The following is a 16554-nucleotide window of genomic DNA, read 5'->3' on the forward strand; positions in this document are numbered from 1 at the left end:
GAGCAATGTCTGCAGAGACACCTGTACAGCAGTTTCATTGCGGCCTGTCATACTGGAATCACTTTGAGTTGATGCACTTATAAAAATTACATTCTGTGGTTGTTATTTTTATCTGTGAAAAGAAGAAAAGAAGAGAACAAAAACCTCTAAACAAGTTTTAAACTTGACTTACTGATATACTGTGCATACAGTATGTCTGCTAACCTTAGCGTAGTGGTGGTACATGCTAGCCAAGGAAAAATGATTCCACACAAAATGTAGAATTTGTGTAAATGTTTTCAAATAGCCCATGCAAATCAAGCCTATTTTGATAAGATAAGATTCTTTATTATCATTGCATATTGAGATACAACAGAACTCGGTTCAGGAGCGATCCACTGCACACAGCAGCATATATAAAATATAACTAGGCCTTCTTGACCAGGTGTGACATGCTCAGGCTTCAGATAAGGTCCTCGGATACATGGACTCCAAGGAACCTGCTCCACCAACTCCCCATTGATACAGAGTCCAAGATGGTGTGTTTGTTTTTTAGTTTCTGAAGTCAACGATTTTTTTTCCCCTTTCCTTTTTGTATTGAGGTTCGGGTCATTATCCATAGAACCATGCAGACCCATTTATTACCCATTATGGTTGTGTCATCTGCTAAGGTGTTGGAGTTTCCTTGGTGGGTGAGAGCTACTGTACAGTATGTGGAACGCCACTGAGTATGCGTCATTTGCGGATCTGCTGATCTTGCAGGCAAACTGGTGTTGGCTGAGATCAGAGGGGATGCAAACCTTGATGTGGTCTAGCGCCAGTCTCTCGAAACACTTTATGATGGTGTGAGAGCAACCGGCCAGTCATTCAGGCTTGTGACTGGTGAGGCCTTGGGTACAGAGATAATAGTGGCAGTTTTTGGACAGACAGGGACTGTGGCTTGTTGTACCGAGCAGTTAAAAATGGTTGTGAACACTGCAGCAAGCTAGTCGGATCATGCCTTCGGTGCAGTGCAGATGTAATTAATGTTAAGACTATAAGGTAAAACAGAATGGGCTTAGCATTAGATGCTGATTTTAGGTAACAAGGAAAATGTGCAGGACACACTGTTCAGATGTGAAACAAATTGGGGTAATTTTCCATTTAACTTTTAAGATGTGTAAGCTAAACAATATTTTTCACTTCTGACAAATATTGGAAAAATCTATATAGGCCCATTATACATTATATTGTTAACCTGGCACAAAGTTGTCAGTTTATGCTACATTGTGTTTGTCTAAAAACCTTGTGCCACCAATCTGCTGGGGACAAGGGAATCATTTTGATCTGTACTGTATATGCTACACTTAAAAAGCCACCTCTGCAAGACTGGTTATGATATACAGCTCACCAGATGCTGTTACATTGTACTCCACTGTTCCATTTTCATTCAAACAAACCAAAATGTTCCACAGAAAGTGTGAAACCACACATGAGCATATACACAGATTGGAACACAGTGGGCAGGAGCACAGTCAAAAAGTGAATGCTTCTGTACCAAAGGACCTGAACCTAAATTCCATGCAATTAACTTCTTTAATTACATCTATTAATTAATGTATTTACTTTATTACAAAAATATACAATACACAGAACTTCAAATATGAGGTATTTTAATTAGGAAGCTGGAAATCTGCAGAATATGTGCTCCTCAGCTAAAAATCTGATGGAAAACTGATGAGCTTGAACACCTTCACACATGGTAAAATGATCACTTTCACCCTAAGATACTTAAGTTTTAGACTCTGACAACTTTTTATTTTTTAAAATGGGGATTGGAACACTTGCACTTGTTAGAGGCCTTGTGCTCATCTTCTTCCAACTGGTCAGGCACTGTGAGCCACCTCCAGGGGTCATGTTATTAGTGTTCAGGTCCATGGAGCAAATCCAAATTGGGACCTACAGAGCGATCATGCTGAAACAAATCCTCACACATGTGTTTCAGCTGAACCTGTGTCTAGATGAGCAGGTTCTGTCAGACAATGTCAAGGACTAAAATCTGCTTACAGTAAATCAGTCTCTCAGCCAAAACACTTTGAACATGACATTTACTTCAGTCAAAGAGACAGGATATTACCATTATTCAAAATTCAAAACAGTTTGAACATGACATTTACTTCAGTCAGGGAGACAGGATATTACCATTATTCAAAATAACCTCGCAGGCAGAACCTAACATTGACTTTTTAGTCAACAGGAGTCAAGACTGTCATGAGGTGGAAGGTTTCACATGAAGATTTATTAATGCACAACTACCAGCAGTCAGTGGTACTGTGCATTTCCACTTGCATGTTGATTTGACAATTTAGGAATACCTCAAAGATGTCACATAAAATGTGTCAGCATCTTGCTGCGTCAGACTGTAAGTAAACATCCACTCTGCAAATAACAGACACTGAGCTCTCATTCCACCTAGTGTACAGAACTTTCCACTGTAGAGAAACACTAGCCCTTGCACTACTCCAAACGCCCCGCTGTCTCAGTCCGACTGGGATAATATTGATGGTGGATTCAAACTGCTCATGGTTTTCTCAGGTGTCTGCACACAGAGGGTCATAGGATCCCAGTCATACTCAGGCCATTACAGAAATAATTAGTCACTTACAGAAATAAGTCATTTCCTTCACCAGCTTAGCTCCTATTCTTCTGTCTTGTTTTGTACAGCTAGCATAGTTAGATGCTGACAACAGCTCAAATTAAAATAGCAGGATAGCAGAGAGGCACATCCAGATGTCACATTTTCACTTCATTTATCAGACAGCATGTAAAAATCTTAGTTAATGCACCTTTAAAAAAACTTAAAGGTCACATGCATTTCCTTGTTTTCTGACTTATCTACAATGTTACAACGGTGAATTATCATCTTAGACGTGAACTAAAGATCAAAAAATGAGGTGTACATATGTTCTAGCACTTCTATACAGAAGAAGCAACTCAGTTTATACATGTCTCGGAAACTCTCACTCACAAGACTTTTTTCTAACAATATAAAGTCTTATGTGACAATTTACAGACTTCTTTGAATGGTCATACTCTCCAGGCAGTTGCGCGTTCACGTGAGCTTGCCTGACATCCACTAGTGCCATTGTAAAAGCGGAATTTTTCGAATGCACATGGTTTCGTGGATATATTTTACATCCTGCTGCTGCACTGTGACCAGAGGATGTGGAGAAAAACTGGGCCTGAGGTTACTGCATGTCCAGGAATGTTCCTATACAGGGACTCGTTGTTTTACCTGACCAGGTCAAACCTACAAGCAGCCAGCCTGTGAAGCCCCCATGATGGTTAGTGATCAGCTCATCAACACTGGATTCCCCCAGAGCACAGTACCTGTTTGTTTTGACTGCTTGAGGCAAGTCTGTCAGCAGCATGTGATGTGTTGCTGGTTAACCAGCGGATTAACGATCCATGATGTTATTATCGGTGCTACACTACCTGTTGGAATTAATTTCACTACTTTGGGACTGTATGTGGTCGTGTGGGGGAAGACACAACAGCCACTGGTTGGATTTACTGACCTTGGAGCTACATGAAAGGGAGCAATGTTTCCACTACTCAGTGGGATTTAACAGTAAGTAAAAAAAAAAAAAAAAAAAAAAAACAATTCACAAACAATTCACGGTTTGAGGTATTGTCATTGTCGAAAACATAACTTATTTGTCAATGTTTTTTGACAAATAATCTGACAATGTTTTACCCAAGATTAAACATTAAACGGCTGGAAATGAACATGCCATGAGCTCTTTAAGTTTTCATATTCCATATCATAATCATCTGTCCTGCTGTATTCCAACACACATCAAATCAACTTTCTTCACTTTCAAATCCAGCTTCAAATTATGATAGCACATCTGTCTTCCTCCCACATTCGCATCTGGGCCACAAATCTAACCTGTCTGTGTTATTTCCAATGTGAGTTTTCAAATAATTTTCTATGATGTTATGTCTAGACAAAGCATAGCCACTGTCCATCACACATTAACACCTCAGTACTCTTCACTTTTCCAAAACTGAAGGTAGACTGAATAATAGAACTGGTAGCATTTGAAACCATGTTTCTATGCTATAAAGTCTCTGTCCAAACACAGTATGAATGAAGAGTTTAGATTTTGGCTGCTCTGAGGTGAATGCAGGAATACAATATGAGCCCAGCAGAGACAAAGCCACAGAGATTTACAAGGAAAGAGACAGTACTGTTACAACTGACGCAGGCTGCTTTCACCCTTATCCAACATCACAGACACTTACTGCATTGCACACAATCCACAGCTGTCTTTCTCTTGGCATGAAACATACACAGACTGGGGTGTGTGGGTGTTAGAGGACATTATGGAGGATAAACACCACTGAACTCAGTTCACACTTTCTGTTAAATTGTAAATCACAGTTTACCCTTATTTTATGATAATTTAAACAAACTGATTGTAAGAGAAGAGTCATGAAATGCAAATATGAACAGAAAATGCAAATGTATATTGACTTCATGATGTTGGAAGTCACAGTTTATCCACATATTTATTTAGCCATCACTCCTGTGCACTTTGCTGTGTCAAGTCTACACTGTTTCCTCTGGCTGCTGTGCATCTACAGACCCCACAGCCACTGACGGAGTCGCGCTTGTTCATCAGTTACACATAGAAAATCCTGTAGAATCAGTTAATTCTGTGAGCGGCTGTCTGTCATGTTCAACAACAGAGAGATGCTGAGGGAAAAGCTGGGTCCTGCTTACATGAATGTTATGATGGGTGGATGTTTTATGATCGACATCCACTAATCACAGCAGAAAAATAAAGAAAAACATAAGTTTGTCTCTAAAGTCACTCTAAAATTAAACTCCTTCTGATTCGTGTACCCTGTGACAAAGGATTACAGGTTGGGTCAGAGGTTAGGTGAAGCAACAGTGTTTTGTATAAGGGGGGCACAAGCAAAAAAAGGTCAGGACCCAGGAGACTTCATTTGCATGTTTATTTAAAAGTATTAGTAATTGGCTAAACAGTAAATTAAAATGACTCTTCATAATTAAATGACTGCAAAAATACAGTATGTATTATACATCGTAATGTGTTTCTACATTAGTCTACGCTGTAATTATTTTAAATGCCCCTGTATTGCAAAATGTTTTTTTCTGTTTTCATTCTAATTGAGTTTTTGCACAATGACATGTTAAAAGGGAGTTTCCACCTCACAAATGCAGACAATGGTGCCATGACCGAAACAACACTCTTGACTGTTCAGCGGACTGAAGTGTTGGTGGCAGCACAAGCTTATTGCACCTATGTATGTGTCTGCACGCTGAGTCCTCAGATGGAGCTGGTGGTGAACATCTGCCCACAATAACACAAGTGTTATGCGCTCAGACCGGCTGCTTGCATGACTGGCTGACATCACAGCTGGCTCCTGCTGCTGTTTGCACTGCAGCCCAAAGCTGCCCAGACTGAGACAACAAAGGCGTTACTAAAGTTATAGCAGAAAAATCAAGAATTAAGACTCAAAGGGAGAGCGCAGGGCCATAAATAATGAATTCTAACTTGAGGCACAGCCTTTTGAAATAATATTTCAAAGAAACTGCATAAAAATATTACTTTTGAATATCATTACATTTTTTTCATCTTTTAAAGTTCCAAAAACGCTTTCAGAGTTAACACTCCAGCCTGTGTGCGGGTAAATCAACCAAAATCCAAATGTATAGTATGACCCAATTTTGATATTAAAGGTTAAACTGGTGAACCAGCGACCACCGGTTGGATTTACCAACCTTGGAGCTACATGAGAGGGAGTGATGTTTCTACTACTCGGTGGGACTTAACGGCAAGTTAAAAAAAAAAAAAAACATGTTCTGTGTCTGTTAATGCCTTGTTTCTGTAACGTTACAGAGAATTGTTGTAAGGCTGGAGATGTTACTATGTTTGCTTTATGCCACTTAAAATATGGGGTTTCTCAATTACCTGCTTTGTTTAGAGTTTTACACATATACCGCTGTTTACCAATCTATGGAGGAGAAATTCATACTAATACATGCGTCGCGGTTTGTTGTGCTGTTCGCTTTCGACACAACACCGGCTGCAAGAGTTGTGTGCATTCACAAACTGTCCTCTCGTTTGAAGGAAGAGACTTTCTGGCTCTCTGGTTTTGAAACAATTACAAACTATTTGGAGTTATGACGGGTGCCAAGATAATCTAGAGGTACCCAAGATTAAACATTAAATGGCTGGAAACAAGCAAAATGAGCAGTCATGGGCACTTTAACACAAAGACCAGAGAACAGGAGTCTTAAAGGGGTATTTCAAGAGTTCATTTCAGCACTACTGCATCTGGTGGGCACTCCAGTTTTTCTTTACAGGTTTGGGACTCCATGATTTAAAAATTTCACCTCAGGATACCAGTGTTAATGTAATCTAAAGTCAAGACAGATCAGCTGTGGCCTACACAGAGCTGGCCCAAGGCATTAGTGAACTAGGTGCCTGCTTAGGGCTCCCATAGCCACCAGAGGGGTCCCAAGAGCATTCGAAATGTCCAACAGGAGAGCTTGTTTGTGCATATGTGCACTGTAATGGCCAACAGCTGCATTTTGATGCAAGTACAGTCTATCAGATCCTAATGGTAGGTTACATGAAAAAAAGCAAAAAAAAGTAATATCACAACAAAGGAAATTTCTTTGGAGCAGATAAAAGAAGAAGACAAAGGATGAGAAAATAAACATCAAGATAAAGGTATGTTTGTGTGACTAACTGCTAATTGTGTGCTGGTTTATTTTGCTGCTTTTCAGTACACCACTTAGTATTTAGCAGTTAGTACCACGCCTGTGAGTTTGCTGCTTTTTAAGATTACAAACCATAGAAAGGTAAAAATATGCCAGGTTGACAATAATATGATTTAAGAAACTGGCTACAGTTAATAAAATTGATAATGGGTGTGTTAGATTTACCTCAGGAGCCATCAATGAGGATTGATCAGCCTCCTGTGCTGATTTCAGTCATTAGTCAGTAATGCACCAACACACCTCCTCCTCTGCCCTCTCTGTCACATATTAGCCAGCCTTTGCACTTGCCCAAATATAAACTAAGCTTCTTGGCACAGGGACAAACTGCAGTGGGGAGGAGTCTGACACATTGAAGTTAGTTCAGGACAGACTGAAGGACAAACAAGCAGGAAGAAGACTCTACAGAAGAATAAGAGGATAATATACTATACAGTATTGGTACTGCCTGCCTGCCTGAGGAACAGTAGGTTTTCACCTGATTTTATAATTCTGTAGCTACAGGAGAGCTACCAGCACTCGTGACAGACAGCAACACTAGTAGGCCTGACCTCAGCCCTGTTGCAGATAGTTGTTTGTTTTGTAAGGGGACATGTAAAGGATCGTTTCTGCTAATAATCATAAATGTATAGGATTTTACACTGATTTATGTAGAAGTTCTCTTTTGTTTAGATTTGATTTATTTTAGTGTTGATTTGTTGGTTTCTGGCTCAGTGTAAAGCTTAGGTGCACTTGACATGAAACTAGGCTACATATAAGCAAAGCTGGGTCATTCTACTTGGACATGCCCATTACAACGCATTGTCAGACTTGTCACGATCCACACGTTGGTATGTGTATTCAGGTGGGATATTTCTAACCGTTTCTATACTTCCTGTGCAGATGTTTTATCAAACTTTCTTTCTTCTCGACCTCTACAGATGTCTCTGTCTCCAGCCACCTTGGCCGCGCGTCGGGTGTTTGCTGCTGCCGCTGCTTCAAGCCATGAAGGGGGAGGTCAGTGCATCTTTACCGACCTATCCAGCCAAATACAACCAAAATGTATACAAGCAACCAGATTCAATGCTTCCGCGTGCAACAGCTGAACAGTAACGAAAATGCCTGCAGAGCTGGCAGTCACGCTCGTTAACGAATCAGGAAGTGCGCTTTATTATTGATATGGAGGCTAGATAAGGCGCACCACAGCCTATAATTTGTTTCAGCATTGCTCCCATTCTTTGATTCAGTCACTTTAATTTGTTGTGTTTTCTGCAGCAAAGACGTGGAAAATACTGACCTTTATTTTGGCCTTACCGGGTGTCGGTGTCTGCATGGCCAATGCCTTCCTGAAGATGAAGGCACACTCGCATGAACAACCAGAGTTTGTGCCTTACACTCACCTGCGTATCCGCACCAAGGTGAGTCTTGCTTACACTCCTATACCTTTATGATTAGTGTGGGATAAATGTGCTTTACCACACTTATGCAGGCTTTACTAATATGCTGATGTGCCTCATTCCAATATGTTGGTGTGTTTCGTTCCAGAAATTTCCCTGGGGCGATGGAAACCACACCCTGTTCCACAATCCTCACACCAATCCTTTGCCTGATGGCTATGAGAGCTCCCATCACTGAGGGGATCACACGCATTTATCAGCTGTTTTGCTTCAATATACATGGGTTGATTATGGGCTACTGAGCAGAGGGTCCAAGTGGTGCACACAGACAGGAATAAAAACGACTTTGTGCTGGATTACAATGAGTCTTTTTTTATACATCTAAAGTACTGCTACATTTATGCAGTGTTCAAATTTTATATCAAAAGTTTTTCAGACAAGAGTGGTTTTACGTCTCTTTTCCGTTCGACCATACTGAGCTACAGTATTTCAAGTGTTGCAGTCTCTCGTGGTGTATTAATAGAAGCTGCCACTAAGGGGCGCTAAGCTACAAACTCAAATCTTGCACACAGGCTTAAATGAGCAAGTCTGGTAATATTTTGTTAACCCAAACCCGCTATAGGAAATTCCTCTGTGCCACTCAGCTCGACTGTTGCACAAAAAAATATAAAGCAAACAAATTAAAGGTTTGCATTTTCAGTGGGAATCAGTGGTGCTGACAGCCACAAATAAATATGGAACGCTGGACAGTACTGAGAGATGGTTTTGGTCTGGAGATGATGAGTACCCACCAAATTTTATAACAACAAATCCAATAGCTGTTTCACTCTTTGTTGTGTAATTGAAATGATATAAGCAACATACATCATCTTAGACCACTCAGTCAAATTGCTGTGTCCATTCTGTACACCAAGTCTCAAGAAACAAAAAAACAAAGGCAAAGTGATGTTCAAGCAATATATTCAGTGACAGAAATTCATATGGAACAAGTGAAACCTATACACCGTATACAGGCCATATTATTTCTATGTACAAAATAAACTCTGATAATCCCAGTACTTCTAGATAAATGACACATCAATTATAAACAACTGCTTAGCCTTTTTCCCCAAATTAAGAAAATGTTAAAATTAAAATTACAAATGTCAAGTTAATCCAACAAAGGTAAATTATAACAAAATGATGCCATGCTGTGGCAGTTCATGTCAATTTACATCCATGCTAAAAAAAAATTGTGCATCCAAATTATGACAATAAACAATCAGAAGTCAGTTCTGTTAGTGCTCAGGAAATTCATCAGAGATTACTCTGCACCTGTACTGTCCACTTGATAGTACAAGGGCAGGTTATAAAATTAATGGCAACTCTTCTAGAAGCTTAGATAATTCTCACTTAATTGTGCCCTCTGACTTCATGTCATTGGACTCCCCACTCAATACTTCCTATCTCAGCTCAAAGCTATTGTGGCCAGACTTAGCAGGTCCCGTTTCAGAGTCTCTGTACAGTCAGCCTCTCTGGCTAGTCTGTGAAGGCAATCACCAGCAAGGGAGAAGGATGAGAAGGGCTGAGAACAGTCCTGACAGCCCAGCAGCAGAGCCAGGCAGGCCCGACCCAGCGCTGGGTAGCCGTAGTGCTGGGAAAACCAGTATACCTGTGGGAGGAGAGCAGCCAGGGCCCCACCTCTGGCACCAGCTTCTGACTGACATAGCTTTGCTGATTTCAGCTGTGAATAACTTTTTATCAACCTCTTTGGTCTTAATGTCAACTCTTCTGAATTGAGTGATTTGTCCACCACTGAAGCACATCTCAGTTTGGAAACTGGAGTGGCACTTTTGATTGTCTTCTGGCCCAAAGCTGTATTAAGTCCTCTGTTGGACTTTTGAACTCTTCCGGCCAAACAGGATTTCTTATTATCTGTTTGTGTTAAGGACCTGTTTGGTTTCTTCATCTGTCCTGGTGAATTTTCTGTTTGCATTTTGGAACCAGTCAGGTCAAGCTCAGATGTTGGATTAGCCAGGGCCTCCTCAGCGGACTCGAGGCATTCTTGGTCTGTTTTAGATGCAGCCTTTTCAGCATCGTCCTCTATGGGAGCTGATGCAGCTCGACTAGCAGCCTTGATGGTGCAGGACAGGAGAAGAGACACACAGAGATCCTCCAGCTCTCTCTGCAGCTCAGTCACCAAAAATCTGCAGGCTCCAATCATCATCTGGCCTAAAGATGTTTTTTGGAAAGTTAAGTCTTCTGATGAATGTTCCTCCATCTCCTGTTGGCAGATACTCAGTCCTTCAAGGACCAAGGTATTTAAAATGTGACACTGTCCTTTATGCTCTCCATCTGTGAAGCGACACCCATGCAGATAATGCAGTACTGGTAGCAGCATTCCTGTGCTAACATCTTTGATGTGGATGGCCTCTTCTGATTTACCCTGAGCTTCTACAAATCTGCCTCTCAACAGAGCCCTGAAGTATTCAGAGGCGACTTTGTGTGTTCCCTCCACCCCGGCCACAGCCTCTCTGTTAGCTGGGACCTGAGTCCCGTTGTCCAGCAGCAAAACAAGATCAAAGTCTGAGACACTGTAAGGACAGAGGTCAACTAGGCGGGGCTTTTTTGAAGGAGGGGGCGAAACTCTGCCAGTTTTACTGACTGACTGTGTTGCAACTGGATGTACATGTTTCTTGTCGAGCTCAGTTTTAACGCTACGTGTCAGGGTGGACAGGCATTCAATCAGGAGAGAGAAGTACAGTGAGTGGAGCTGAGTGATCAGGCCTGAATGTGGTGAATTACACAAGTCAGAAAGCAACCTTCCACATTCCATGGGGTTATCTTCATCCACATCATTGTCATTACAGACAAGTGGCTGCAGAGCCAAGAGCAGCCCTCCGCTATCCAGAAGAAGTTTCTTCAACAGGGACTTGTTGCTGTTGGGAAAAAAGAAGCTTGATAAGGCTCATACATTGGCTTCAATATATGTATTCAGAAACCTTCACTTTTTGTAGAGTTTGTGTTGTGGGTTTAATTTTAAATGGATAAAACTGTCTTTTTTGTCCTGACATGCAGTGTTTTAGATGCTGAAAACATGAACTGGAGTATGGTGGACCTATCAGCAACTGCTGAGTTTTGTCAGGATTCAAATACAAAAAAATTTGCAGAAATCCAGTTTTTTATAGCAGAGAGACAATTTTCTAGCTTAGCCATTGATGAGGAGTCACCCAAACTTACTGAAACATATAACTGTATGTCGTTGGCATAACAGTGAAAGTTTAAACCAAAGTGATTTATAATACCAACAGGATATATGTAAATGGAAAAGAGCAGAGGTCCAAGAACTGACCCTTGGGGAACTCCATATTTCAGTTTAGAGGATGTCAAAACTGTGTTATTATATAAAACACACTGCATCCAGTTAGTTAGGTATGACCTCAGCCAGCATAATGGAAAACTGTTAACTCCAAAAGTCTTTTCCAATCAATCAAAAAGAATGGAATGGTCAATAGTATCAAAAGCAGCACTCAAATCAAGAGCAAATAATACAGATGTTTGTTATGAGTCCATATTCACCAATATGACTGCTATTGCACTTCTATTGTATTGTATTCTATAGTGCTATTTGCACTTCACGGCTCCCACGTAGCATATATTCTCTTTACATTATATTGTGTTCTTGTTGTGTTTTTGTTGTGCTTCTTTCACTTACTGCTTTAAAGTGCCTTAGATTTGTGTTACTGCCTATTTAGATTTGTGTTATTGCTCATCTACTTTATATTTCACTTGTATTTTGAAGGCAAAGTAAGCATTTCATTGTACAGGGAAGCACGTTTCCTAACTGTGCATATGACAAATGAACACTTTGACCTTTAAAGACATTCTCAGTGCAGTCTCAGTAGAATGGAAAGCACACAATGCAGATTGAAACATTTGCTGGGCAAATGTGCTGATAGCTGTGAACAAACAACTTTCTCCAGCACTTTAGAAAAGGGAATTAGAGATAGGCCGATAACTACTTAAAAGCTCCTTATCAAGATGAGGTTTCTTTAAGTCAGGCTTGATAACAGCAGCTTTAAAACTCAAAGGAACAATACCCATAACTAAAGACAAGTTTAGTATCTTTAATACAACAGGCTCAAAAAGTGTCCATAGATCTTTAACAATTTTAGCGGAAAATCGTTCAAAAATACCATTTGCAGCCTTACAACTAGCAACCAGCCTAGAAAGAGCAGTAGGAGATAATTAAACCTACGACACAATGAAGTCTGCAAAAAGTGAAGAGGTCTGAATACTTTCTGAAGCCACTGTATATATCAAGTGTGTGCACATTTCATCAATGGAAATCTGAGACTACCTTTGTAAAGACATAAACAAATACAAATAATCCTCTAAATACCATGTAAATATTTCTGGAAATGTTTGTTTTATCGGGCTCTCTCACAGGAATGGCAGAAAATGTCAAATGTAAATTGAAGACATAAAAATGAATTTTATCCAAGAATTTTTTTGATTAATTGTCATGATTTCTACACTCATCTAGTACTCACCTGCTGATTAACGGCAAAGATAGTGCACAATTCATCTTGTCTGACTCGGAGCCTGACAGCATCACATGGGTGAGAACCCCGGAGCCAAAACCAGACTCACACTGGACACGCAGATTATTGAGAAGTGCAACACCTACAAACATAGTCAGGACACAATTACGTATTAAATGCCTTTGTATAAAACAAAAATATTGTGTTCAGTTACATAAGAGCTAGTTCTTGAGCATCATGATTGTCAGAAGTAGGGATGCACAGCCCGGTAGTGACCTTATTTTCATTGCATCGAGTAGCTGTGTGACTGATCCATTTTAAATACAGTTTATTTCTCAAGGTCAGTATAGAACTCAGTGTTTCCACTATCAGTTGCAGTCATGGCGGTGAGCTGAGTTTTTAGTGGCGCAGCAGCTTGTCTTACATAAAAACAGCTGTAACAATTTCCACGCAGTCAAGTATACAGTAAATATGTATGAAAACTTTGTTCTCACTTGGACAGATACCCTGCGTTTATGTATCAGAACAGGAAAAGCTGAATAGGATCATCCCTAAAGAGTCTTTTCTGTGTTCTACATGTCATTTAGTGCCTATGCACTTACTGAACACATATTAAAATGTTTCATTTTTTCATTTTCTGATTGAAAATGTTTAACTTACCAAGTTGTTTAACTTTGGCTTTCACTCTGCCAGTCTGCCTCACTTCTCCCTCAAACCCTCCCTCTCTCTGGCAGAGAAGGTGATGAATCAGTGCTACAGAGCCAGTTCGAACCAGTGCCTGCAAACAGTTTGGGTTGCAGCTCAACCGGCAAAGCATACGGAAGCACCTGCTGCTGGGGTCCCGGTGCTGGGTGAGGTAGTAGAGCAAGCCAGACATGATGCCTGAACTGACCAGAGCAGCACTTGGGTCGGTGGCGTGGGAGAAACGTGACAGCAGCAGCAGGATGGGAGACTCAGGCGTCCAGGGTTCAGGGTGGTAAGGGTGGTGGTAAGCCATCGGGCGGGGCAGAGAGGGAGGGGTATCAATGGTCACCTTAGTCAAAAAAGAAAAAGCCTGCTGCCTCCTTTGGTGAGGGGATGAGAACTTGGATGGAAATACTGGAGTCTGGGCCATTTTAGTGGGAGAGGAGATACTAGAGGAAATGGGTTGGGTTTGGGGTATGAGTGCATGGCAAGGCTGAGGACTAGAGGGATCAGCGATTTTCCATGAAGATGACAACTGGGGCTGAGCTGAAGAGGACACAGGGGAAGGCTGAGCAGCCTTTTTAGAAACAGAAGAGGCAGCAGAATTGGATGAAAAAGAAGTTTTAAGAGATTTAGAATCGGGGTTTGGGGGTGAGGTTTGAGGGGATGAAGACGCCGTGATCTGAAGACTACCCCATTCCCTGTCAACACCAGAGGAATCCAGCAAGTCCCCCTCAGAAGAGATCAATCCCTCAGACACCAACCAGGACCTGAAGAGTGAGAGAGAGCAATAAAAACATGCACAGAGATTGGTAGAATAATACATAAAGAAAGCTGTGTACTCTATTTGATTGTCCATACCTGAGACTTAGAAAGCTGGACGAGCATAGACCTTGCTCCCTTCCAGCTTCCTCCTTCTTGGAGCCCTCAGGAGAAGGAAAGTCAAAGGAATCAAAACACGATGAGGGCAGGAGTTCATTGGGGGATATGCTGGAGGAGATGCTTACATCCATCTTCTCAGCAAATTGGTCCTCTCCTCTGGTGAGCTTGACTAGTCGTGCAACAAGCAGAGGGACCAGCCCTAACTCCTGCAACTGCTCCATGGCAGATTCATCAAAAACAAAGTCTACACAGGCCAGGATGGCTAGCCGGGAAAGAGGATGAGCCTGATGAGCAGACAAAAAGCCAATTAGCACCTCCAGTCCATCACTCTCCTTCACCTTGGCCCGATTGACGGCTTCCTTGCAGCACAAGCACAGCGCCTTGAGAAAGACTCCAGACTTCAGTGGGTCCCTCTTCACTTCGTCAGTGAACTTTGGAATGACCCCCAGTGACCCCACCAGAGGGCGCAGGCACCCTTGGGAGCACATGTTGGCCAAAGTTTTCAGTGCCAGCTCTTGAAAAGGTTTGCCAGACTCCCCCGACGCCATGACACCAAGCTGAGCAAGGACCCCTGAACGGGACACCTCCCTGGCACATTCGACACCACAGCCACGGGTCAGCTCGTGGAGGGTCCTGAGTGCCACTCGCCTCAGACCATGGGGATATTCTGGAGCGATGAAAGGGGCAACAGCAGATAAGGTCCCTTGGGTGAGCAGTGACAGGCGGTTAGAGGGTGTATCTGAGAGGTAGAGGAGAGCCCGAGCAGCCGACTGAGCACATTCCAGTTTAGGACAAGGCTCTTTGGGTGAAGCAGTAGTGGGGGAAGATGGGGCAGAGGAAAGAGACACACAGAGGAGGAGGAGAGGAACACCACCTGTATGCAAAATACAGAATGTAAATGAAAATAAAAAAAAAAATGTTATGCAGTGAGAAACACTAACCCTTCAGACTCACCAGCAGAGTGGATCAGTGCTGAGCTCTCTGGATCCATGGCCAGGTTTCCCAAAGCCCGGGCTGCTCGGTTCTGGACAGTCTCCAATGTCATATTTCTCTTTAGGATCTCCACTGAGACAGTCAAGAAATTTCTCAAAATGACTCATTACTCGTTGTGAAAAAGATTACTGCAAACAATGTGTTTAAAAAGTCATCATTCTAAGACCTCATAAGAATGTAAGTCTGCACCTACCTACAATATTGATTCCATCAAGCTTCCGTACCTATAGTGCAAGATATTTAAATGAGCAGTTTTAATGAGTGATTTAATAAACACTCAGTTCAATATCTCCTCTGTTATTCTTTTTATCTCACCTCTGTGCGTGTCTCCAGCTCAGTGCAACAGTTTGCCAGAATGCTCAGAGCCAGGTCCAGTGGTTTTCTGGAGCACTCTGGTTGTTTAAGTAGGTCCAGCAAGGGCCGGAGACCCCCTTGAGTTCTGAATCTAGCAATACCCGCCTTGTCACCCTTGATGTGCTGTGTTCGAATAGCAACCAGGGCCCGCCACTGAGAGTCTCTGAACCTCCTGTCTACATCTTTGCCACTGCCTGAGTCAGCCTTACCATTTCCCTGATGTTCAGCCCCTGGTTTGGAGAGGTGAGCCAAGCACCAGGTCAAGGAAGACTCTGGTGACAATGGGCGCCCTTCTTTAGAGGATGCTCGAGAATGTTTCCAGTCACCTTGTCCAGGTGATGATTCCATGGTCTGTCTGACTGGCAAACAATGGGTTCACTTTATCTTACCTCCACTCACTTTAGACAAATATCACAGACAATGTGGGCCATCATTTGTGGCTTCCAGTGAAAAACTTATTTAAAAATTAAATTACATATCCTTCCATATCCTTGGTCAGTGTTTTGTTACCAAAATCAAATCAAATCAAATCATTAAACCGTTCGCTCGGCTGGTCAAAAAGTGTTCTTACGGAGTTCATTCATATTTTTTTTACCAAGGTTTCTGCAAAAAAAACAGTCTGGTTAGAAAACTACAGATACCAGCACAAAAAAAGTTGTACCACCTGACGCCGCAGTTAGTGACGGGAGATGGAGTTCCAACAGCTTCGGTCCACTCCCTGAAAAACAGGCCAACATCGTGAGAAGGCCGAACAAGCGTTGTTCCACGTAATGGACGTGGCTTTGTTCAGTGTAACATATTTTGCACATCAAATAACGAACTAAAGCCCTATTTGGTCAATGTTTTGTTACCACTGGCCGAATAATTTTTGTGAAACAAAATGCAATCGTCTGTATTAGCCGCTAACGCCATCTTTAGCCAAACAACAAAACAGGGGCGGTTGAGTGAGGGAGCAGGGAGGGAAGAG

General features: G+C 41.9%; 2 protein-coding genes across 4 annotated transcripts; one reads left to right on the forward strand and one right to left on the reverse strand.

Annotated features, from left to right (window-relative positions):
* Positions 1-7055: 7055 nt before the first annotated feature.
* On the forward strand, positions 7056-8507 carry cox6a2 (cytochrome c oxidase subunit 6A2). Of its 2 annotated transcripts, none has more exons than XM_020605407.1 (4): positions 7056-7241; positions 7696-7771; positions 8030-8172; positions 8300-8507. In XM_020605407.1, exons 2-4 carry the CDS (start codon positions 7696-7698, stop codon positions 8387-8389), a joined length of 309 nt encoding a protein of 102 aa, XP_020461063.1. In that variant the 5' UTR covers positions 7056-7241; the 3' UTR covers positions 8390-8507. The 2 variants fall into 2 exon arrangements, with proteins under 2 accessions (XP_020461063.1, XP_020461064.1); XM_020605408.1 differs by lacking the exon at positions 7056-7241 and adding an exon at positions 7434-7605.
* Positions 8508-8578: 71 nt separating this feature from the next.
* Positions 8579-16552, reverse strand: armc5 (armadillo repeat containing 5). 2 transcript variants are annotated; one of them, XM_020605401.1, is made up of 8 exons: positions 16252-16552; positions 15549-15942; positions 15427-15457; positions 15195-15305; positions 14220-15114; positions 13335-14128; positions 12684-12816; positions 8579-11069 (listed from the first exon to the last, which is right to left on the reverse strand). In XM_020605401.1, the coding sequence occupies exons 2-8, from the start codon at positions 15933-15935 to the stop codon at positions 9599-9601; spliced, it is 3822 nt and encodes a 1273-aa protein (XP_020461057.1). In that variant the 5' UTR covers positions 15936-15942; positions 16252-16552; the 3' UTR covers positions 8579-9598. The 2 variants fall into 2 exon arrangements, with proteins under 2 accessions (XP_020461057.1, XP_020461056.1); XM_020605400.1 differs by having other exon boundaries at positions 15549-15946.
* Between the last annotated feature and the right edge of the window lie 2 nt (positions 16553-16554).

Source organism: Monopterus albus, unplaced genomic scaffold (genome assembly GCF_001952655.1).
Source record: "Monopterus albus unplaced genomic scaffold, M_albus_1.0 scaffold70.1, whole genome shotgun sequence".
Lineage (NCBI taxonomy): Eukaryota > Metazoa > Chordata > Actinopteri > Synbranchiformes > Synbranchidae > Monopterus > Monopterus albus.